The 23,896-nt window shown below is 35.9% G+C and overlaps 3 protein-coding genes across 3 annotated transcripts; all 3 read right to left on the bottom strand.

Annotated features, from left to right (window-relative positions):
- Positions 1 to 643: 643 nt before the first annotated feature.
- Positions 644 to 12,406, bottom strand: LOC134848354 (dnaJ homolog subfamily A member 2-like). Its single transcript, XM_063865758.1, has 8 exons — positions 12,090 to 12,406; positions 10,709 to 10,921; positions 10,456 to 10,536; positions 10,039 to 10,172; positions 9,313 to 9,455; positions 6,328 to 6,513; positions 4,877 to 5,026; positions 644 to 1,286 (listed from the first exon to the last, which is right to left on the bottom strand). Exons 1-8 carry the CDS (start codon positions 12,296 to 12,298, stop codon positions 1,065 to 1,067), a joined length of 1,338 nt encoding a protein of 445 aa, XP_063721828.1. The 5' UTR covers positions 12,299 to 12,406; the 3' UTR covers positions 644 to 1,064.
- Positions 12,407 to 15,838: 3,432 nt separating this feature from the next.
- LOC134847886 (uncharacterized) lies at positions 15,839 to 18,057 on the bottom strand. Its single transcript, XM_063865145.1, has 2 exons — positions 17,078 to 18,057; positions 15,839 to 16,505 (listed from the first exon to the last, which is right to left on the bottom strand). The coding sequence occupies exons 1-2, from the start codon at positions 17,974 to 17,976 to the stop codon at positions 16,103 to 16,105; spliced, it is 1,302 nt and encodes a 433-aa protein (XP_063721215.1). The 5' UTR covers positions 17,977 to 18,057; the 3' UTR covers positions 15,839 to 16,102.
- Positions 18,058 to 18,132: 75 nt separating this feature from the next.
- LOC134848610 (dnaJ homolog subfamily A member 2-like) lies at positions 18,133 to 20,694 on the bottom strand. Its single transcript, XM_063866129.1, has 4 exons — positions 20,258 to 20,694; positions 18,877 to 19,089; positions 18,622 to 18,702; positions 18,133 to 18,337 (listed from the first exon to the last, which is right to left on the bottom strand). Exons 1-4 carry the CDS (start codon positions 20,464 to 20,466, stop codon positions 18,133 to 18,135), a joined length of 708 nt encoding a protein of 235 aa, XP_063722199.1. The 5' UTR covers positions 20,467 to 20,694.
- Between the last annotated feature and the right edge of the window lie 3,202 nt (positions 20,695 to 23,896).

Genomic DNA, 23,896 nt, shown 5'->3' with positions numbered 1-23,896 from the left:
TTTTTAATTTTTCAAAAAATTCTTTAAAATTCATGATTCTTTTATCGAAACTTTTTCTTTTAATATCAATCCACGTAGAGAAAATTGAAAAAAAGCTGGGCAGTCTTTGAATTCTATATAATCAAAAATTACTTGAAAATAAAACCCACTAGTGAAACTTAAATTTCCTGAAAGCGAATGTTAAATAAAACGAAACGGCAAACCAAACCTCTCGCCGTTAGCGCTGGTCTCGAGATTTCAGTTCTCCAACGCGAGATCTCGGTGAATCATTCATGTGCGTGACAAAAATTGTCAACAAGGAAAAAATGCTAGTTCGCTCGGAGGTGAAGCGACTATTTTGGAAACAGTCATCAAATCAAATTCAAAGTTTAAAAAAAGCCCGGAATTACAGAAACCAACTTTTTACTTAGCCTCTAGTTGTTTCATTAACGTCTAGACCGTCTAGCAGTTTAACTAAAGCAAAAAAGTTCCATAGAACTTTGCACTAAAATGTGCGAGCTGCGTGCAGTAGATTGACCGTGTTACACTACGCTCGCATGATGGCTTGTCAAAGCAGTGGAGATCTATTTTGGGGATTTTTCAACTTACTTTTTCAACTTAATTTTTTAACTTCCTCTAGAGGTTTTGATTTGAAAAAAAAAGATTAATTTTAAATAGCTTGAATTATAATATGAACCATTGAATTCCTTCATGTGTCAACGTCAGTGGCTTTATAATAATAGTACATTAGAACTAATTTGAAACAATAAAAAAAAACGAGATGGTAGCATATGAATTGACTTTGAGAAGACTTCTCAAAGAACATGAATTGCGCAACTGGATCAGCTGTTGTCTGTTGTTTGATTATAGATCCATAGTTGTATTCCATTCAAATTACACAACAAAAACACTTTTTAGGGATACGTCAGCTGTGTTATTGAGGCGCAGCATTGTCGAAGGACAACAACATCCCTCTTGGATCTTCAAATTAGTACCATTGGTACATTGCGTCAGATTATGATGATCAAATCCGGGATATTTCTTCTTGTTATGATCTCCTTGTAGAACAAGTCTTTTCTAAACGGTTAAGCAGTCGCACATTGCTGTACTCTAGGACCCCCCGCGTCATCGTCACTGTCTGAGTCGCCTCCTGGGCCCCCGAAGGGACTACTGTGGGCGTGGTGGTGGGCGTGAGCTCCATTGGCCTCCACGTCATATTCCATCATGTCCACGTCTTCTAGCACTCCTTCTGGTCCATGAGGTGTCATGTCGTAAACTGGCCGAGCAGGTAGAAATTTCTCTAGTTTCTAAACAGACGCCAAATAAATGGGGAACAGTGATGAAAAAAGCCTAGATCTCTGCCTCTCAACCAAAAAAATGTTGGTTTGAAGTCCTCCGTGATCCGTGGTCATTGCTAGAGGGTGAGATATGTTTAGCCGAGAAAACAGGGTCAAAGGAGCGGTTCTCCGAGAAGAATTGAATAGCTGGTATCATTGGAACTCTTCCATTTAAAATCCTAAAAAAACTCCAAAATTTTCTACTAAGCCGAAGCTGCAAACACGAGGAAGGAAGCCGCAACAAGAACCTCCGAAAAAGCAAATAACTAGAAAAAAAACAACTAAGTCTTAACAAATAAAACTTTTAGTGAACCGGAATCTAACCTCAAACCTAGAGATTAGGACCCTCACGTCCTCGTATCTGCGCCACGATCGATTGAAATTATACTAACCTAGCTACCAATAGAGAAGCTACAGTTGCTATTAAATTGCCAATGCTTTGCAGCAAAACTGCCACCAGAGAAAAGTAAAACAAGTTCTTTGTGCCGGAATTGCACCTCCGACCTCCATATTATGGGTCTCATGTAATAACATTTGCGCCACGGTCTATTGAAATTATACTATCACTAGCCATCAATAAAGCAGCTATAGATTCTCTAAAAATGTCAGAAATTGGGAAAATCCCAAAAAGCCACCAAATGAGCACTTTTATTTGCGAGTTCCGTTAGACAAAAATGATTCGTAATATAACACCACGCTCGCTTTTAGAAACCGACCAGCTTTAAGAAAAAAGCATCCCAAAAATTAGGAGAATTGAAGCATCGCAATAAACCTAAGAGAATAAAACAATTAAATAGTTCCTCTAAAAAATCAACCACAGGAAATTGAACAAACCAATTCAAAACACAACGGCGAAGCAGCGCTTCGCACCACTTGCGATGGAAAAAAATATGTCCAGGAAAAATTTTCAAAAATGAGGTTGGAAAAAAATTTGAAAATTAAACAAGCAACAAAACCAATTTGACTCCAACTGAAGTTTTAAACCTCCCAGCGATATAGAATACACGCGATGAAATTATTTGTAAACAGCACACTGATGAAATAAACGAATTCTTTTTTTTTTCAGATAATACAAAATACAATAACCGAATAATTTTATATCATTTGCAAGAACCAAAACAAGTAAGATTAAACAAACGCCACACATTACCTGAAAAAATTGCTCAAAAAAACTCGAATCAAACAAAAATGTAAAAACAAGGAGGAGACGCTACTGAGGAGAAACAAATGATTTTAAAAAGTTCTGCGCTAAAAACAAACGCCAATTTTAATTCCTAAGAACAAGAAACCCCGGTCAGACAGAAACAAGGTTCAAAGAAAGGTAAGGTTAAAAAACTTTTAAAAAAAATGCAATTAAGCTAATATTGATTAAAAAAGAAAAAAAAGTCGTATCATTGAACCATTTATAAAAACGAACGAACACTTTTAACACATTGAAACTACTTTAAACTAAAGGAACGCAACAAGTTAATCAGTAAAAGTAGCAGACAGCAATTCAAGTTGACAGAGTAAAACAACAAATGCGTCTAGCAAATTTGAAAAAAATTACCAAAAATTTTAGTTGATTTGATTCTCCTTGATAGGGTTTGAGGCTTGCTTGGTCTATATTTTTGAAATGTCTTTACAAAATGGGCTAGAGAAGAAAATTTACAAGATAAAAAGTCGAAAAACATCACAATAAATGTGCAAAAAATAACAAGCTATTTTAGCTGTACCAAAAAATGCAATAAAAACATTCGATCAAACAACCGAAAACAAAAAAAGTTAGAACCAATTCTGTTACTTAAATTAAAAAAGCAAAAAGAACGAAAAATTTCTGTATAAGAAATCAATCACTCCCACATAATACCAAAGAAAGTAGATCGAATAAACCATTCGGAAAATAAGCCGACAAAATTAAAGCCGACATCCAGCACAGAAAAAAAAACAGTCTTAAAAAAACTATTGACTAAGGAGTCCGTTCTGTGAACTAAGTTCTTCGCGGAAAAAGTCTAGTACCCGATTGCAATACCCTAGCTTATCACAAGGATAAAAAAGAAGAAAGAAAAAAAATGGAATTCTTCATTTTGATGTTATACCCATAGAGCTGGAAAAAAGTTAAGTAGCTCAAGAAAAACGAAAAAATACTTTTTGAAAATGTCAGCTTCCAAATTACACTGAAACAAAAATGACTTTGAAGCTTTCTGAATTTCAAATTTTTGTAATGGTATAAGTCATACACAGAGGCGAAGCAGAGCTTGGCATCACTTGCTAAACAACACATAAAAACGTAAGTAAAATAAAATAGCAACGGACCAGAAATTACAAAGCGGAAACAAAACCGACAATCAGTTCAGCCAAAAAAAAAAATGATTTTCCCTGAAACTACAAGGAAAAGCCTTTGCATCTGTAATGAAAATTGCTCGCAGTTCAAGAAAAATCCGTGAATTGGCAACTCGCCGAAAAAAATTTGATCAGACAAAGAAAAGTGCAACAATGTAATTTTTAAAGGAAAAAGTCATCTTCATACATACTGAAAACACGAGGCCCGGAAGTTGTTACGGTTCAATAACTCAAGAACTTCGTAAACAAATAACATTTAACGTACCATACAAACACGAATACTACGAGGCTAGACCGAAGTAAAGATATACACATAGTAACAAACAAAATTTCGGAAAACTGAGCAAGTCTTTGTCCTCTCGTTAAACCCTCCAACATTTGACCAAATTTTTAGCCTGAAAACTCAATAACTCGAAAAAACTGGTTATTGAAAGAGTAATGGCGACTTTGATTTTGAAGACGCAAGGCCCAAATAAGACAAAACTCATCTCTTGTTAAAAATTAAAACCAAATACTTGAAACAAAATGATGCGAACATCAGATGCTTTCAGCATTTCAGTGGAATAAAAACAGATTCAAGGAATCAAAAAAATTTTTTTAACACAGAGGCGAAGCAGAGCTTCGCATCACATGCGATTCCACAAAAATAGCATTGCAAGCTAGCAGATAGGAAAGGAAAAGAAGCAACTAAGTCCAAACAAAATGAAATGTTGTCTAGAATAATGTTTTATTTACTGAAAACACGTCCAAAAACACATTGAATGGCTCTTAATGAAAATTCAAAAAAACTATCAAGCAAAAACAAAATTGTTGTCATGAAAACTTTGAACTATAAAATCTAGTCTGAGATTTTTAACGTTTTGTGCGATCCGGAGGAAAGCATATTAACTATTGTTCACTCGAACGACCCAAAATTAAACTATTCAGCCAATAAAAAATAGGCCGAAATTATTTAGGCCAAAAAACATTAATCAAAAAAAATATTCAAAAAAAAAAACAAAATATAAGAGGCCGAGGTTAGTAGAATTACAAACTAAGTACATGCAGGCTACTTGAATTTGTCATTTAATTCTGGAGGGATATTGTTGTTCACTTGATCTATTTAGGAGGACGAGGGTGAGACCGTTTACTTAGGCCCCTTTTTGGTTTACGCACGCAGCAACTAGCTAATTACTTTGGTTTCAAAACTTTGTTGAATATTATTTTTGGATTGAAATTTTTCTACAAGATTATCTCACATCTGAGTCTTCAATCCTGTCTGGGAATTTGACGTCACATGTTACGTACAGGTCACCCCTCGGTACCAAGCCCGTGTCGGGGTCAGCAGCCTTTCCATATTTGGGCATGCCCTCGCCCGGTACTATGCAGAGTCCGTTGTTGTCCATTACCTGCAAATTGTCATTTCAAATAAGCAACTGTCGTGTAATCCTGTTGAAAAAAAAACGAGAAAACAATTATAATTCTTCACAGCAGCAGATTTGGAGGGAGCGGGATTTAGGGGTACCTTCTAGGGATTGGACACACTGACCACTGAAAACGTCGCTCTTTGTTATTATTTTTCAAAAATCCACTTCGGCTCCAAAAATCTTAAGAGGGCAACTCGCGCCAAAAACTTGAATCTCTTTGTAGAAACATTTCAAGTGCCCTAAAACGTCATTCATAGCGCTGTTATTTCAAAACAATTGCCTGCGCCTCAGAAATTTTTAGCTGAAAAGGGTCTTAGTATTTTGGGAGCTCGGAAAAACAAGCCACTACTGCAGACCAGTTTTCCTCGACACTGAGATAACTTTTCTAAAATAACTTTTGGCATCCGAATTCAGACTAAATAACCTTATTAGATAAAGCACTCGCCCTCTCACTATGAAATTCGAAAAAAAACAGGCAAAAATAGGGAATAAAAATTGGGGAAATTGAGAAAAATGCCATTAAAGATGAGCATTGAAAAAAAAAACAGGGATCGAACCCTAAACCTTCTGCTTCATGGACACTCATTTACTAATCTGGGGTTATAATAGAAAAGAGCGGAAAGCTGACCTCAAAAAGCAAATACTTGTTGATTAATGCTAATTCCAAATTTTTTTAGAAAATAAAATTTTGACATTAAAAGCGTTTGAGACGTTAAACCAAACGGTTCTAGTATGGTTAAAGTGTTTTTATAAGTTAAGTGATTATTAACCAGGGCGAGGGTAGGTCTGTTACCTGGTTAAAATGTTTTATAAGTTTAGTGATTATTAACCAGGGCGAGGGTAGACCACAATGCAATAAGTCCATCAACAAAATTAATGAAAACTATTTGTGATTGGAAGGGGAAACCCTCTTGTGCGAAAACTTGGCTCTTTTCCAGTTCCCCCCTTTCAAAATACCGAGTTTTATGTTTGTTTTACGTGTTATTACGGCTAAATGCGTGATGTTACGCTTTAAAGTATGAAGAACAAATTTGTTCACAATTGTCGATTTGTTCACCACGCCAAATTTCGTGGCCATATGACAATGTTAAATAAGCTTTTCAAAATTGAATTTGAAAGGGGGGAACTGGAAAAGAGCCGAAAACTTTTCAGCCAATCAGAATTAATGATATATAAATTGGATGCAAATGAGCAATAAAATCCGCCAGTTTTAGGTCTCGTAAAAAGTTTCTGGTCGGTCCTGTAAAGTGTCCCCCCCCCCCCCAACCCACACTGGGCATTACCTGGCCGGCTGGTCTGGACAAGACAACTGTGCGTCCGTCGAGGTGTTTGATCACGTGGTCGAATCCACAGAGAGCCTCTGAGAGTGTGAGCTGCATGTTGTAGATCAAGTGATCTCCCTTCCGCGTGAAGGTTTTGTGCGTTTGTTCTGCCAAGATAATGACCACGTCTCCGGGCTCCATACCAGGCTACAACATATTTGACAATATAACACATTTGAAAATGTCAGTCTCAATTCACCATTAAGATAATTTAAGAAATATAATCTAAAGCGAAACACATCAAAGATCAACATATTCTGCATGATAGAGCATCTTTTACACAGATTCAAAGTTGCATCCCCCTACACACAGGGGTGGATCTAGGATTTTTTCGAGGTGCGGCGGATTTTCAAAAATTGTTTGAAATATTAGTCGACATTTTTTAGGCCGACCAAATTGAGTTCCCGAGCGGTCTCAAAACACTATAGAGACCCTATTTTGACAAAAACTTTAGCGACGCAAGCGAATTTTTTATAAAAAAAGGTCAAAAACGCCGTTTTTGTGCACTTTTTGGAAAGTTTCGACGAAAAACCGCGTTTTTTTGGCGCGCGCTACCCCTCAAAATTAGTGTACATTGGTGCCCAAGGCTCCTTTAGAAAAATTTAAGGGTCGATCAGCCAAAAAATGATTTCATAAAAAGAACCAAAAAGGTCGGCTGGGGGTCGAAACCCTGAGGGGAGGGGGGCGTCCGCATATCATAACTTGTCTCGAAATAAATTACACCAGGGTGGTCTCCAAAGTGTTTTAATTTAATAAAAAACATCAAAAACGTTTTAAACATGTATTAAATTGAAATATTTGTTTTTGCTATTCGTCCAAAATCACCAGCAAGAAAACGAAAAAAGCAGCTCTATAAAGGGCAATAAGAAAAAGTAGGAAGCCTTGAATTAGTAAAAATTCGGCTGAGTCTCGGATTCGATCTGCAACCAAGAGATTATAAGTCTCACTCACTAACAGAGCCACGGATGTTTAACAAATACCAAACGTTCGCCACAAATAAAGCAGAGAACAGATGCTATAAAATTTCCAATGCTTAAATTTATGGTTTTTACACGAACGCTAAAACATACGATTTTATTTAGCACCATAGTCTTATATGGTACACAGGAGCGAAGCTGTGATTCGCGAACACTATCAAGACCACGAAAAAAGCAGCTCTATAAAGTGCAATAAGAAAAAATAGAAAAAAGCCTTGAATTAATGAAAATTCGGCTTAGTCTAGGATTCGATCTAAGACATCGAGATTATAAGTCTCACTCACTAACAGAGCCAACGATGCTTAACAAATACCAAACATTCGCCACAAATAAAGCAGAGAACAGATGCTATGAAATTTCCAATACTAAATATCGAAATTATAGCAAAAGCGCCACTAAATAAGTGAACACTTTGAATGAACACTTTTACTTGCGAGTTAGGTTGGACAAAAAAGGTTCGTACTAACACACTACGCTCTCAAGCTCGGAAACAAAGCAAACTTTCGCACCAATTGCGGTACAACTAAAACATATGTTTACAAGGTAGTGGACAGAAAATAAGGCGAAGCCAATAAATCGTCAAAATAATAAAAGAGCCTCAATAAAACTACATCCATCAAAATTTTCCTCTTTATCTCTAATTCTGTTAAATTTAACAAAAACAAACTGAAAAACAAAAACGTCGGCATAAGCAACAACTTTCGAGCAGAAAGAATAAGACAGCCTTTGAACCGAAAACTGAAGTTTGATAAAAGATTTTTCTTAAATTCGAAAATTTTACGCCCTCCCTCACTCCTGTATTATACAGAATTTAAAAAAGTATATTATAGCCCTTCAAACAACGAAAAATAAAGTGACTAAGCCAATATAACATTAGCAGAAAAACCTTTAGGCCGCATTACTCTTTAAATGAAAAAAACTGACAAAAAAAATAAAAACGGAATTATACAAAATCAGAGGTGATATATTTTACAAATTACAGACTAAACCAAATGACCTTCAGTAGTAATGAGATTTGTCTAAGTCAGAAGAAAATTAGAGATTTGGAAAATAAGCCTACAAAAAGCTGACGGACGATATTCCGACAAATAAATATTTCTAAGAACTAAATTTTCAAGTTGTAGAAAAAATGGACTTCTCGTCGGAATCAGTCCGAGAGCCTTTGTCTTCACAATCTTGGACACTAAAACCATTCGCAACAGTCCAAATGATTCGCCAGAACGTACTGAGGAGTCTAAATATTTGTTCTGAGGAGTCTAGAACGTACTGAGGAGTCTAAAAAATTCAAACAAAGCCAACAGGCAGTTCGAGAAGAGTCAATGAACGCAAGGAAACAGAAAACTGCCTTGTTTTTTTTAAATCTCAATATGCATATGTCGATGAAAAAAAGATGGCCATATATTTCTAGAACAATTTATGATTGCAACTTTTTGAAAAAAGATAAAACCAATTTGAGAAAACTGGATCAATAGGTAAAACTATTGCATTTTGTAGGGAAATTCGATTATTAAATTCCATTTTTCAAACTAGAAGTTCATCACTTTTTTGTGACATATATACTTTTGCTCCCGATAGTGCATTTTGCTGCTCAAATATGCACTACCTTTCCACTTTTTCTGCTCAAAAAACATCATCGCGACCTAAAAAAAAAAGGTCCGAACTACGTTCATCGACTCTTCACAACCCACGACCCCCCTATTACAATACATTTGCTCATCGCGAGGACAAGAAATCAACATCGTAGTTGCAATAGAAACGTAATATCTATTGAACGCCGAAACTACTACATTTTTAAAAATAAAACAGCAAGTTATAAATTCATACTAAATTGCTTGTTAGCTTTTCAGCTCTCCGTTTTTTTTAGATTACTTAATTGGTTCTTTATTTTAGTTCAAGAGTTGTACTCATTGATGGGCTCGTACAACACAAACATAACTGCCGCCCTGCTTTAACAGCACATGGACTGTACCTGTTGGTCTCCCTCTTCCCTGAGAGTGATTCGCTGATCGTGTCTGGATCCCCTCTTGATGGGAACCTCCAGAATCTTCACCTCTTTGACCACCTTCAACCCATTACACGTCTTACACTTGTCCTTCTCCGGTATCTTGTTTCCTAAAAAGTCTCATCGTCAACATACAATCAGCACAAAAATACACACTGCAATCAAAAATACATTCATGCATTATTGCTATCAGCATCATCAAGGTAAACATAGGACCCCAAAAAGCTCATATGAATCAGAAAAAAAAAACACTTTTTTAAAGGTATGTGGAAAAAAGTACTCGAACTGCTCTTTGATTGGAATTTGGCTGTAAAACAGATTTGGATAATTAGAAAACCCAGAAGCATATTAAAAACTTTTCGTCCACAAGTGGTAAAAAAGGAAACGCCAGTCTTGGAGGCTGATTTTTGTTTCCATAAATCAAGACCATTCCATAAATTTAAGGCCATTTGATTTCTCAAGGGATAGCAGCAACTGCAGCAAAAACGACTAAGGAGAAACCCTCATGGCTAAAGACCCAAATAGCAGAAAATTATATCAGCCAATCAGAATCCAGTACTAAAACTCCAACAGGAAAGAGTGACCGACCATTCAGTCAATTGCATTCTGAGTTTAGCGGCTTTCAATTGAATAAAACATTTCTGCTATTCGGCTCTTCTGTCATAAGTATAGCAGCCAATAAAAAAGACTGACCTTGTCCGTTACAGGCGGAGCATTCTGTCTGGAACTGTTGCACGAATCCAGGTCCCAGCTGCCGAACTTTGATAACCCGTCCTTGACCCTCACACTCGCGACACACACTCACAGATCCAGGCTTCCCTCCTTGTCTATACAAACACATTTAACACAGGTATTTGTTTCTCAGAATAAGTATTCTCCCAAATTTTCAGGCATAACTCATGATTAATTTAATCTAACATTTGTCATAAATTCTCTAATTTCATTGCAATAAACTGACTTCTTCATTTAGGTGATAGCATTTCTGCGGCAACGTCAGATATGTAAGGAGTTAATTAATTAAAATTTTGGCCTTTGCTTTGCTGTTTCAATTTATGTTTTGCCAGTAGATAAATATTTGTAATTTCACAACAATAAAAGCCAGGAACTTACCCATTGCATTTTTTGCAAAGAACTGTCTTGTTCAGCTGTATTTTGCTCGTCTTGCCTTTGTAGAGATCTTCCAGGCTAACTCTGAAAACAAACATAACAAATATTTAACCGGTTCAAACTCACATCGGCCGCAACTCAACCATGCAACCGCAGTTCAAATCACTTCAGCTGCTGATGCCGAGAGAGAAGCTCAATTTCGTTTCAAATGCAAATGTTCAAAAGTTAATACTGAAAAATAAGAAAAAAAACTGACTTAAGGGGGTGTATCACATCTTTGCCCTTGGTTGGCTGCTGGCGTCTACCTCTTCCTCCGCCGCCAAACCCACCGAAGGGAGAGAACATGTCTTCAAAGGGGTGTCCGCCGCCACCTCCCATGCCCCCCGAGGATCCGAAGAAGTGTCCGAATACATCGTCCATGTGTCCCGAAGCACCTCCCGACGAGTCTTTGACTGCATCCATTCCGTACCTTAAAAAAATTAAGAACACGTTGAGTATAAATTAATATAAACTAACAACCAGCGCTCTTTAAAAGGGAAGGAGATCTTTCAGCAGAAAATTCAGCCAAAAAATTCGACTTCATTACAAAAAACTAAAGCGAAATTGAATTTACAGTCTACATTTAACAAATAGAAAGACTGCGTTTTTAAAAACTGCCTGGTTTGGACGACAATAATTTGTTTTTAGGGAGTGCAGATTTTTTAGTAGAAACTATAGAGTGGAATGGATAAGAAGATTCAATTTATTGTAAGTATAGTTTCAAATACCCCTCAAACGAGAGTAGCCGGTTGTTTTGCAAGTAGCACTTAAACAAGAGTTATTTTTTAGAAAATCAAGAGTTTTTTAAGAATCTGCGCCGGTTTTTGAGCATGGTGTATGGAGTGACGAGGAAAAACAAAGCTTTTCCGGGGAAAACTAACGAGGAAAAAAAAGAAGGGTAGCCGTTTACTGTGCAAGTAGCACAGAATGTTCAGACCATATTCATTAAAAAATATATATAAGGGTTTTTTCCTTTCTTTTTTCAAAGTAGCGTCGTTTTTAGTATACAGTTTAGAGAACCATACAAACGCGTAGAAAGTTAGTGAAATAGGCAAGATGGACAATATTTTTTTTGAAAAATGAATACCGAACAAAAACTGTATTTTATTTTTTTAAAGAAAACCTTTATTGCCAAGCAAGCGCTACATGAACTATTAAAATCAAGTTTTGTAAGTCTTCACAAAAGTAATTTTTCCTATAACAAAGATTACTCGCTCCCTCAAAATTAGACGGAAAAACCAAAATTTTTTCTCGACAATGGGAAAATTTTTGACGCTCAAATCACGACTGAAAGGGATTCAATATGGTATATCACTCAACCCAGTCTGATGATTCTTTTTGATACATGACTTTGTGTGGAAGACAAAAAGTAAAAAACTAGAACACACCCGAATACAAAGCTTTTCCTCATTTTCACCGCTTGGAACAAAAAAATCAAAAAATAATTAAAAAATTTTACTAACTTTTGAAGGTTGCTTTTGAATATTATAAACTTTCTATTGCCAAGGAAACGCTAAATAAAGCTCCAAAAACTGGATTGGGAGTTCAGTTAATTAATCTAAGGAGGGGATTTTTCAAATGGGACTTTCATTTCATACCTGTCATACATGGCCCTCTTAGATGAGTCACTCAGCACCTCGTACGCCAAATTCACCTCCTTCAATTTCTCCTCCGCCTCAGCTGCTCCCTGGTGATTCTTGTCCGGATGATACTTTTTAGCCAACCTATGGTACTGCTTCTTAATCTGTGCATCTGTCGCATTGGGGCTCACTTCCAGTACTTGATACAAAGCTGTGTCTGCCACCATTATGCTGCTGTTATAATTCTTTTTTGAATTTCAGAAATAACTGCTATGACAGGGCGCTCGAGGCAAACGCTCTGAAAAAACAAGAGATAATTTAATTTGTTAGTTCTCTGGTGGTTTTGTTATAACAAGACTGCTCTCAAAAACTCTGAACGAGCTGAGCATATAACAATTTTCAGTTCAAGCTTATTTAAATTATTTGATATATCGACACATTCTACCACAGTATGAAAAAAAATTAAAGCTTGAAAGATTCTTCTATGTGGCATTAGAAAAACTGTATCTAACCAGGACCGATATTTGTCAGATTATAACAATAATACTCCCGATGATATCACTCATGATCATTAACACCAGAACGATTTCAAGTGTTTCATGATTACCCAGAGAGCCACTTATCAGTATCATTGTTGAATGATCCCAAAATCATTGTTGAAAAACTCCCGCGCAACTTTAAAAACTCATGTGCAGATTGAACTTTTGAAAATTACAAACTGATGCGAAAGCTCTATTTAAATACAGAGGGGAATATTTGCAACCTTTTGCAAACCGCTTTTACCAAAAACCGACAGGTGTAAATACAGCCACAAGTTTTAAAAAAACTAGCCAACAAAAAATTTTCCTGTCAAAAATTGTAAGGGCTGGAAAAATTTAAATAAAAAGACTTTATGGGCTGATGAAATCTTCAAATAAAGCGTTTTAGCAGAAGGCAACAAAACGGAAAACATTCCTTCAATATGTACAAGTGGGAGGATAGAAAGAATACAGAAAGTTCAGAGAACGAAAGAGAAAAGAGAGAGAGAGAGAGAGAGAGAGACAATCAGAAGCGACATCTTTTACAGGCAATGGAAATTAACAAAACTATTTTCGTCGGATCTCTAAAACTGCCTTTGATAGAAACATCAGTTCTAACCAAAAACCAGAGAATTCTTGACACAAATATCAATCATCAGATGCAAGCTACTCATTCTAGCCGAACAAAAATAAAACATAGCCAACAGAAGGTTAGCAAAGTTTAGAAGAGCAAAACAGAAAAAAAACGTTAATAAAAATTTTTGAACATTTTAAACTTTCGAGCTTTAGCGAAAAAAATTCAAATATATGATCTCATGAACTGTTTCTGATTGACAATTTTTTTGATGAATTAACCCAATGTTTAAAATAAAGTGTATCAATGGGTAACTTTTTTATTTCGCTTAATTTTTTTTTATATTAAAAACTAAAAACCACTTTCGAAACAAAAAATTGAAAACATTTTTTTTTCGCTTCATTTCAGCTTTCATAATTGGAGAGCGCAATTCGCTCAACTTTTAGGGAAAGATATTGAATTGAATTCCAAAAGTCAAAATAAATGCATTAAAATGCATGAAAGCACTTCTGTCGTAAGAGACTTTTTTCTGGGAAAAAAAAACAAAAAAAGACCTATAGGAGCGAAAATCACTTCTTTCTTTTAGACTTGAACACACAAGCGAAGCTGCACTTCAATCACGACAAAACAGCAGTAAAAAAAGCTCTGAAAATTCAAAAAAATACGAGGATTTGTTGTTCTGACTTTCGAAGAAAACGGAATATTTATGCTCGGTGTGGTTTTTTTATTCAGTCAATTTTCGCCGATCAAAATCGTAGTTTTCAAAAAAAAATTTATACCCCATTGAAGATATTGACTTCCTGAGTTCAAAATTAAAAACATATTTCACCTTAGATTATTTTTTGTGAAGTCCTGGGGGTTTGAAAATTGCCAAATTGGCCATGTTATGCGCTAAATTATGCTCGCTTTGAAGAACTGCTGAGAGCGCAACGCGAATTATTTATGCATAGCGAATTATCCCGCACAACAAAATCGTTCCAAATTGAATTGAGGCTAGCTGATCGGATTGGTCTTATTAATTTCGTACGGCTCAACCTTTCACACTTTAATATTGTCCGCAATTTATAGGTTTTCAATATTTTCTTTTCCCAAAAACTATTCGATATGAATTAAGGGACAGTCGGAACATTCAGGGCGTTGTCCTGATATACGAGCTGTCTTGTTCAGTTTCATGCCAGTGATAATCCCGTTAAAGCTTCCGCCACTTGACCACTGATAGATTATAACTAGTAGTTTCGCACCAAGCTTTACTAACTAACAGTCAGTATTTCATGCCATGTAAAAGAGGATAAAACTCATTGCAATGAACTGTAAAAAAAAAGACGATGATCTTGTGCACAAATACTTATCTAAAACAAGGAAAAGCCTTACCAGACACTTATTTCATCAAAAAATAGATACTACCAGCAACATTGTTAGAATTTCAATTCGCCACAAACGTCGTATTAAAACTACTAACAACGAAACAAAGCAAATTGAATTTCAGTTTAAAAATAAAAAGCAAAAAAATCAATATCACAAAACCCTCAGAGAAATTTAAGTACCTTTTCTATCGCTACTATGAAATATATTTTGTGTATAAAAATTGAACATTTATAGGCATTAAATTGGCATATCTACATATCCTCAAGTGCAGTTGTTGATGTTAAGTCGATGAAATTTTTAGTGGCAATTTGTACTTGCAAAGCAACTACAAACTTCGGATCAACCGTACAATTTTCCCGGACCAAATCGTATTAGGGGGGAGAAAATATGGATTTTTCATAAGCTAATTTAGAGTATAGCCTAGATTCGTTTAAAATTGACCATATTACTAAAGAAAATTGAATTAAAACATTAATTTGTGTAATTAACAGCATAGAAATGCAATACCGCATAAAAATTTAAAAACCAATTTAAATTGCGCGTTTGTATGAAATGCATATTATTTTTTTTCATAATTACTACATGCTTGAGCAGGGAATTCTACGGTAGGTCAATGGGCGGGGGAGGAGATTGTCTGGTTGATTCCAAAATTCGAAACCTATCGTATATCCTCGGCTTGCACAAAGCAAAATAGCATCAAATTTTGACCAAAAAATTAAATCAAAAAGTAAATGACAAAACCGTAATAAAATACAAAACTTCACTTCCTGCAATAGTAATCTTTCACACACGAGTGAACTCTAAACCCCTTAAAACAAAACGCGAGCACCTGGGTGCTTGTAAACATCCGATGGGGTTTCAATGTCCTTTTTTTGTAAAATTCATAATTAAGGACAAATTGATAATTAGTTATTTTGTGCTTGAACCTCACGTTGAGATGCTAGCTCTTAGATTTTTATGTAAACGAAATTCCTAAATAACAAGAAGGATAACTGGTTGCTGTGCAAGAAACACTAAATGCACGACCCATTCTTTCAAGAAAAAAAAACATAGAGGCGAAGCAAAATTTCGCACTACTAGCGATAAAAAACCTCGAAAAAGTCGAAAAAAACTAGATCTATTAAAATGAAAATTAATTTCAAAAAAATATGGCAAGAGAATTGAACAAAAAATTAGTATCGAATGAAACTTACCAAACATTAACAAGGTCGAAAATATCTGGGCAGAGGTCGACGCAATATAAAATCCTTTAATATCAATCGCACAGCAGCTCATGACTCAAGAAAACAACATTCAGTAACTTATTCAATTACCATTTTCCGTATAATAAAGACAAGATTAAAAGTTAAATACTTTTTTCCTTTTCAAAGACAATTTCAAAGTAATGCTCAAAAACAAGCAAGCAGAAAGCCAATAAAACCAAAATGATTCTAAATCTAAGCTAATAATAGGCACCATTGCAGTTTAACCATGAATCAAAGAGCAGCTTAATAATAACACAAAATTTGCAAATTCTACAATAATAAAAGGAAGCAATCAATTATAGCAGCTCAAAATGAAGAATTGCTGATATGTTACTTCTTAATGAATTTTTTAACATATTCCAGTGCGTCACTCTTATACGCTTTCAAATCTTCTTTGAACTTAATATGCGCCCTCCTTTCTTTCTCATAAATGAGAAGATACTTATTGATATCCGCCACTGACATGTCCTGTTTCAAGGTCATCATGACTTGGTTCTTCAGCACTGTTGAGGCTCGTGTGATGTCAGCTTCGCTTGCAACAGCTCTCGGCGTCTGGTGATTTGTATCCACACTTGAGTTCTGCGTCACTTCTGAAGGTATTTGGCTGACGCTACTTGTACGACTCACCGAACTTATAGGCGCTATGGTACTTCTAGTATTAGGGTGAAAAGGTAAGACTCCCGGAGTCACGGCACTATCACTTGGCGCGGGTAAGGTCAAGGCACCCGCATCACTAAAAACACATTAAAACCCAGAACAAATTTATGAAGAAAATCATTCTTGAACGCCTTACAGTTCAGGACACTTTCATCGAAACCCCTTTAAAACTTGTTTTGAGCAAGAATGTTCCGATCTTTTGTAAGCATGTTTTGAGCAAGCAGTACCTAATTTCTCTGAAAGTCTTTGACTTTCCCCAAAAAATCGTAACTTTTAGATGTGCCCTATCCGCTTTCAAATTTACCCATCCTCTCTCGCTTCATACATGTTTTTGAAAAATGCACCTTTTAAAAGAAAACTTCCGAGTAGGTCAGTTTGAATGTGGCTAAATATAAACACGCGAAACAATTAATGCAGCGAGTCAAAACCCGAACCGGATTTTATCCGACTAAGTTTGCGGTGTATTTTTTACAATATACAAAATACAAATCTTCCATCGCTGTACAGAGGTTGAACACGCCAAGTCACAGTTTCCCACTTCGGTGCTAATTTACATACCATGTACGATAACATTCCAATTTTTTTATGATAAAGTTATTTTGCAGAGAACCTGATGATGATGACGCTTTCTTAAGCTTTTGGACCAACCTAATTCTTGTACTTTCCAGTCCCGGAAGAATGTTTCCTGCGATGGACACTGTAGCGTTGTGGGTTGACTGAAGCAAAGTGGCTCCAGCTTGAGTCAAACTTGTCAACGGTGCTTCGTCAAACATACTCGGCAATGTCATGTCCACCGGTCGTGACTCGTCTGTAATTGACACATTATTTATTAATTTCGCTATCAGGTCGGCAGGTAATACGCTCCTCAGGCTTTCAATCCAGGATGCTCTTTCAGCTGGGTTACTTGGTCCGTTCAAGGATTCTTGTCCTGCGAAAACGTCACTCATGCTTATAGGTAGTCCAGACGGTAACAACCCGTATCCCGTGGGAAACCCTACCAGGCCAGGGTAATTAATGGCGCCCGGCAACACACCTCCCGGGGGCGGCGACCTCATTCGCTCACGTTCCTTTTCATATTCATCCCAAGCCGCCAATTTTTCCGATTCGGACAAATCTTCATCGTTATCATCTTGCAACAAGGTATCGTGTTCGTAGAAATTGCCGATCCACTTGTCTTTGTGGTTGTAAACTATATCCGCCAACACCTTGTCATCAGGCACCATTTGTATTGGACTTTCCTCCATAGTCGGATTAAACCTGTACAATTCACCTAACTCATGATCCGTGAAGCGTCTTTCTTTCGAATTTTTGTCCACGACGCGTTCTGCAAGTGAAACCTTGACAACTTGACGATAATAAACTTTATGTTCAATCGTGCCCTGTCCTATGAACCTGTAAATATACACTTGTTTCTGCTGTCCCATTCTGTAAACTCTGAACATAGATTGAATATCCTGAGTTGGGTTCCAGGAAGCGTCGAAGACTATCACGCGGTTGGCCGAATGGAGATTGATTCCGAGGGATCCCGCCCTCGTGGAAATTATCATCAGTTTGAAATTATTATTTTTCTCATTGAATATCTTGCACAGTTGTTTTCGAGTATCAGTGGACGTTGATCCGTCGAGTCTGAAATATAATTAGGTAGTAGAGCTACAATAAGGTTTGAAAAAATCCAACGTTTAGCATTCTGAGTTTAGCGGCTTTCAATTGGTTAAAACATTTCTGCTATTCGGCTCTTCTGTAATAAGTATAGCAGCCAATAAAAAAGACTGACCTTGTCCGTTACAGGCGGAGCATTCTGTCTGGAACTGTTGCACGAATCCAGGTCCCAGCTGCCGAACTTTGATAACCCGTCCTTGACCCTCACACTCGCGACACACACTCACAGAGCCAGGCTTCCCTCCTTGTCTATACAAACACATTTAACACAGGTATTTATTTCTCAGAATAAGTATTCTCCCAAATTTTCAGGCATAACTCATGATTAATTTAATCTAACAATTTGTCATGAATTCTCTAATTTCATTGCAATAAACTGACTTCTCCATTTAGGTGATAGCATTTCTGGGGCAACGTCAGATATGTAAGGAGTTAATTAACTAAAATTTTGGCCTTTGCTTTGCTGTTTCAATTTATGTTTTGCCAGTAGATAAATATTTGTAATTTCACAACAATAAAAGCCAGGAACTTACCCATTGCATTTTTTGCAAAGAACTGTTTTGTTCAGCTGTATTTTGCTCGTCTTGCCTTTGTAGAGATCTTCCAGGCTAACTCTGAAAACAAACACAACAATTATTTCAACCGGTTCAAACTCACATCGGCCGCAACTCAACCATACAATCGCAGTTCAAATCACTTCAGCTGCTAATGCCGAGAGAGAAGCTCAATTTAGTTTCAAATGCAAATGTTCAAAAGTTAATACTGAAAAATAAGAAAAAAAAACTCACTTAAGGGGGTGTATCACATCTTTGCCCTTGGTTGGCTGCTGGCGTCTACCTCTTCCTCCGCCGCCAAACCCACCAAATGGAGAAAACATGTCTTCAAAGGGGTGTCCGCCGCCACCTCCCATGCCCCCCGAGGATCCGAAGAAGTGTCCGAATACATCGTCCATGTGTCCCGAAGCACCTCCCGACGAGTCTTTGACTGCATCCATTCCGTACCTTAAAAAAATTAAGATCACGTTGAGTATAAATTAATATAAATTAACAACCTGCTCTCTTTAAAAGGGAAGGAGATCTTTCAGCAGAAAATTCAGCCAAAAAATTCGACTTCATTACAAAAAACTAAAGCGAAATTGAATTTACAGTCTACATTTAACAAATAGAAAGACTGCGTTTTTAAAAACTGCCTGGTTTGGACGACAATAATTTGTTTTTAGGGAGTGCAGATTTTTTAGTAGAAACTATAGAGTGGAATGGATAAGAAGATTCAATTTATTGTAAGTATAGTTTCAAATACCCCTCAAACGAGAGTAGCCGGTTGTTTTGCAAGTAGCACTTAAACAAGAGTTATTTTTTAGAAAATCAAGAGTTTTTTAAGAATCTGCGCCGGTTTTTGAGCATGGTGTATGGAGTGACGAGGAAAAACAAAGCTTTTCCGGGGAAAACTAACGAGGAAAAAAAAGAAGGGTAGCCGTTTACTGTGCAAGTAGCACAGAATGTTCAGACCATATTCATTAAAAAATATATATAAGGGTTTTTTCCTTTCTTTTTTCAAAGTAGCGTCGTTTTTAGTATACAGTTTTGAGAACCATACAAACGCGTAGAAAGTTAGTGAAATAGGCAAGATGGACAATATTTTTTTTGAAAAATGAATACCGAACAAAAACTGTATTTTATTTTTTTAAAGAAAACCTTTATTGCCAAGCAAGCGCTACATGAACTATTAAAATCAAGTTTTGTAAGTCTTCACAAAAGTAATTTTTCCTATAACAAAGATTACTCGCTCCCTCAAAATTAGACGGAAAAACCAAAATTTTTTCTCGACAATGGGAAAATTTTTGACGCTCAAATCACGACTGAAAGGGATTCAATATGGTATATCACTCAACCCAGTCTGATGATTCTTTTTGATACATGACTTTGCGTGGAAGACAAAAAGTAAAAAACTAGAACACACCCGAATACAAAGCTTTTCCTCATTTTCACCGCTTGGAACAAAAAAATCAAAAAATAATTAAAAAATTTTACTAACTTTTGAAGGTTGCTTTTGAATATTATAAACTTTCTATTGCCAAGGAAACGCTAAATAAAGCTCCAAAAACTGGATTGGGAGTTCAGTTAATTAATCTAAGGAGGGGATTTTTCAAATGGGACTTTCATTTCATACCTGTCATACATGGCCCTCTTAGATGAGTCACTCAGCACCTCGTACGCCAAATTCACCTCCTTCAATTTCTCCTCCGCCTCAGCTGCTCCCTGGTGATTCTTGTCCGGATGATACTTTTTAGCCAACCTATGGTACTGCTTCTTAATCTGTGCATCTGTCGCATTGGGGCTCACTTCCAGTACTTGATACAAAGCTGTGTCTGCCACCATTATGCTGCTGTTATAATTCTTTTTTGAATTTCAGAAATAACTGCTATGACAGGGCGCTCGAGGCAAACGCTCTGAAAAAACAAGAGATAATTTAATTTGTTAGTTCTCTGGTGGTTTTGTTATAACAAGACTGCTCTCAAAAACTCTGAACGAGCTGAGCATATAACAATTTTCAGTTCAAGCTTATTTAAATTATTTGATATATCGACACATTCTACCACAGTATGAAAAAAAATTAAAGCTTGAAAGATTCTTCTATGTGGCATTAGAAAAACTGTATCTAACCAGGACCGATATTTGTCAGATTATAACAATAATACTCCCGATGATATCACTCATGATCATTAACACCAGAACGATTTCAAGTGTTTCATGATTACCCAGAGAGCCACTTATCAGTATCATTGTTGAATGATCCCAAAATCATTGTTGAAAAACTCCCGCGCAACTTTAAAAACTCATGTGCAGATTGAACTTTTGAAAATTACAAACTGATGCGAAAGCTCTATTTAAATACAGAGGGGAATATTTGCAACCTTTTGCAAACCGCTTTTACCAAAAACCGACAGGTGTAAATACAACCACAAGTTTTAAAAAAACTAGCCAACAAAAAATTTTCCTGTCAAAAATTGTAAGGGCTGGAAAAATTTAAATAAAAAGACTTTATGGGCTGATGAAATCTTCAAATAAAGCGTTTTAGCAGAAGGCAACAAAACGGAAAACATTCCTTCAATATGTACAAGTGGGAGGATAGAAAGAATACAGAAAGTTCAGAGAACGAAAGAGAAAAGAGAGAGAGAGAGAGAGAGAGAGACAATCAGAAGCGACATCTTTTACAGGCAATGGAAATTAACAAAACTATTTTCGTCGGATCTCTAAAACTGCCTTTGATAGAAACATCAGTTCTAACCAAAAACCAGAGAATTCTTGACACAAATATCAATCATCAGATGCAAGCTACTCATTCTAGCCGAACAAAAATAAAACATAGCCAACAGAAGGTTAGCAAAGTTTAGAAGAGCAAAACAGAAAAAAAACGTTAATAAAAATTTTTGAACATTTTAAACTTTCGAGCTTTAGCGAAAAAAATTCAAATATATGATCTCATGAACTGTTTCTGATTGACAATTTTTTTGATGAATTAACCCAATGTTTAAAATAAAGTGTATCAATGGGTAACTTTTTTATTTCGCTTAATTTTTTTTTATATTAAAAACTAAAAACCACTTTCGAAACAAAAAATTGAAAACATTTTTTTTTTCGCTTCATTTCAGCTTTCATAATTGGAGAGCGCAATTCGCTCAACTTTTAGGGAAAGATATTGAATTGAATTCCAAAAGTCAAAATAAATGCATTAAAATGCATGAAAGCACTTCTGTCGTAAGAGACTTTTTTCTGGGAAAAAAAAACAAAAAAAGACCTATAGGAGCGAAAATCACTTCTTTCTTTTAGACTTGAACACACAAGCGAAGCTGCACTTCAATCACGACAAAACAGCAGTAAAAAAGCTCTGAAAATTCAAAAAAATACGAGGATTTGTTGTTCTGACTTTCGAAGAAAACGGAATATTTATGCTCGGTGTGGTTTTTTTATTCAGTCAATTTTCGCCGATCAAAATCGTAGTTTTCAAAAAAAAATTTATACCTCATTGAAGATATTGACTTCCTGAGTTCAAAATTAAAAACATATTTCACCTTAGATTATTTTTTGTGAAGTCCTGGGGGTTTGAAAATTGCCAAATTGGCCATGTTATGCGCTAAATTATGCTCGCTTTGAAGAACTGCTGAGAGCGCAACGCGAATTATTTATGCATAGCGAATTATCCCGCACAACAAAATCGTTCCAAATTGAATTGAGGCTAGCTGATCGGATTGGTCTTATTAATTTCGTACGGCTCAACCTTTCACACTTTAATATTGTCCGCAATTTATAGGTTTTCAATATTTTCTTTTCCCAAAAACTATTCGATATGAATTAAGGGACAGTCGGAACATTCAGGGCGTTGTCCTGATATACGAGCTGTCTTGTTCAGTTTCATGCCAGTGATAATCCCGTTAAAGCTTCCGCCACTTGACCACTGATAGATTATAACTAGTAGTTTCGCACCAAGCTTTACTAACTAACAGTCAGTATTTCATGCCATGTAAAAGAGGATAAAACTCATTGCAATGAACTGTAAAAAAAAGACGATGATCTTGTGCACAAATACTTATCTAAAACAAGGAAAAGCCTTACCAGACACTTATTTCATCAAAAAATAGATACTACCAGCAACATTGTTAGAATTTCAATTCGCCACAAACGTCGTATTAAAACTACTAACAACGAAACAAAGCAAATTGAATTTCAGTTTAAAAAATTAAAAAGCAAAAAAATCAATATCACAAAACCCTCAGAGAAATTTAAGTACCTTTTCTATCGCTACTATGAAATATATTTTGTGTATAAAAATTGAACATTTATAGGCATTAAATTGGCATATCTACATATCCTCAAGTGCAGTTGTTGATGTTAAGTCGATGAAATTTTTAGTGGCAATTTGTACTTGCAAAGCAACTACAAACTTCGGATCAACCGTACAATTTTCCCGGACCAAATCGTATTAGGGGGGAGAAAATATGGATTTTTCATAAGCTAATTTAGAGTATAGCCTAGATTCGTTTAAAATTGACCATATTACTAAAGAAAATTGAATTAAAACATTAATTTGTGTAATTAACAGCATAGAAATGCAATACCGCATAAAAATTTAAAAACCAATTTAAATTGCGCGTTTGTATGAAATGCATATTATTTTTTTTCATAATTACTACATGCTTGAGCAGGGAATTCTACGGTAGGTCAATGGGCGGGGGAGGAGATTGTCTGGTTGATTCCAAAATTCGAAACCTATCGTATATCCTCGGCTTGCACAAAGCAAAATAGCATCAAATTTTGACCAAAAAATTAAATCAAAAAGTAAATGACAAAACCGTAATAAAATACAAAACTTCACTTCCTGCAATAGTTATCTTTCACACACGAGTGAACTCTAAACCCCTTAAAACAAAACGCGAGCACCTGGGTGCTTGTAAACATCCGATGGGGTTTCAATGTCCTTTTTTTGTAAAATTCATAATTAAGGACAAATTGATAATTAGTTATTTTGTGCTTGAACTTCACGTTGAGATGCTAGCTCTTAGATTTTTATGTAAACGAAATTCCTAAATAACAAGAAGGATAACTGGTTGCTGTGCAAGAAACACTAAATGCACGACCCATTCTTTCAAGAAAAAAAAACATAGAGGCGAAGCAAAATTTCGCACTACTAGCGATAAAAAACCTCGAAAAAGTCGAAAAAAACTAGATCTATTAAAATGAAAATTAATTTCAAAAAAATATGGCAAGAGAATTGAACAAAAAATTAGTATCGAATGAAACTTACCAAACG

This window comes from Symsagittifera roscoffensis, chromosome 6 (genome assembly GCF_963678635.1).
Source record: "Symsagittifera roscoffensis chromosome 6, txSymRosc1.1, whole genome shotgun sequence".
Lineage (NCBI taxonomy): Eukaryota > Metazoa > Xenacoelomorpha > Acoela > Convolutidae > Symsagittifera > Symsagittifera roscoffensis.
The sequence above is the reverse complement of the archived record's forward strand: the minus strand, read 5'-3'. Positions and strand labels throughout refer to the sequence as shown.

Bases quoted from the DNA above. Each gene is read 5' to 3' on its own strand.
- LOC134848354 (XM_063865758.1), bottom strand. From the start codon at position 12,298: ATGGTGGCAGACACAGCTTTGTATCAAGTACTGGAAGTGAGCCCCAAT. The intron at 10,537-10,708 runs GTCAGTTTTTTT...GTTTGTTTTCAG, and splicing joins GATGTGATACACCCCCTTAA to AGTTAGCCTGGAAGATCTCT. The intron at 5,027-6,327 runs GTAATGCCCAGT...GACAATTTGCAG, and splicing joins TGTCCAGACCAGCCGGCCAG to GTAATGGACAACAACGGACT.
- LOC134847886 (XM_063865145.1), bottom strand. From the start codon at position 17,976: ATGATAATTTCCACGAGGGCGGGATCCCTCGGAATCAATCTCCATTCG. The intron at 16,506-17,077 runs GTTGGTCCAAAA...ATGTGTTTTTAG, and splicing joins CTGGAAAGTACAAGAATTAG to TGATGCGGGTGCCTTGACCT.
- LOC134848610 (XM_063866129.1), bottom strand. From the start codon at position 20,466: ATGGTGGCAGACACAGCTTTGTATCAAGTACTGGAAGTGAGCCCCAAT. The intron at 19,090-20,257 runs GTATGAAATGAA...AATTTTTTTAAG, and splicing joins AAGAGGGCCATGTATGACAG to GTACGGAATGGATGCAGTCA. The intron at 18,703-18,876 runs GTGAGTTTTTTT...GTTTGTTTTCAG, and splicing joins GATGTGATACACCCCCTTAA to AGTTAGCCTGGAAGATCTCT.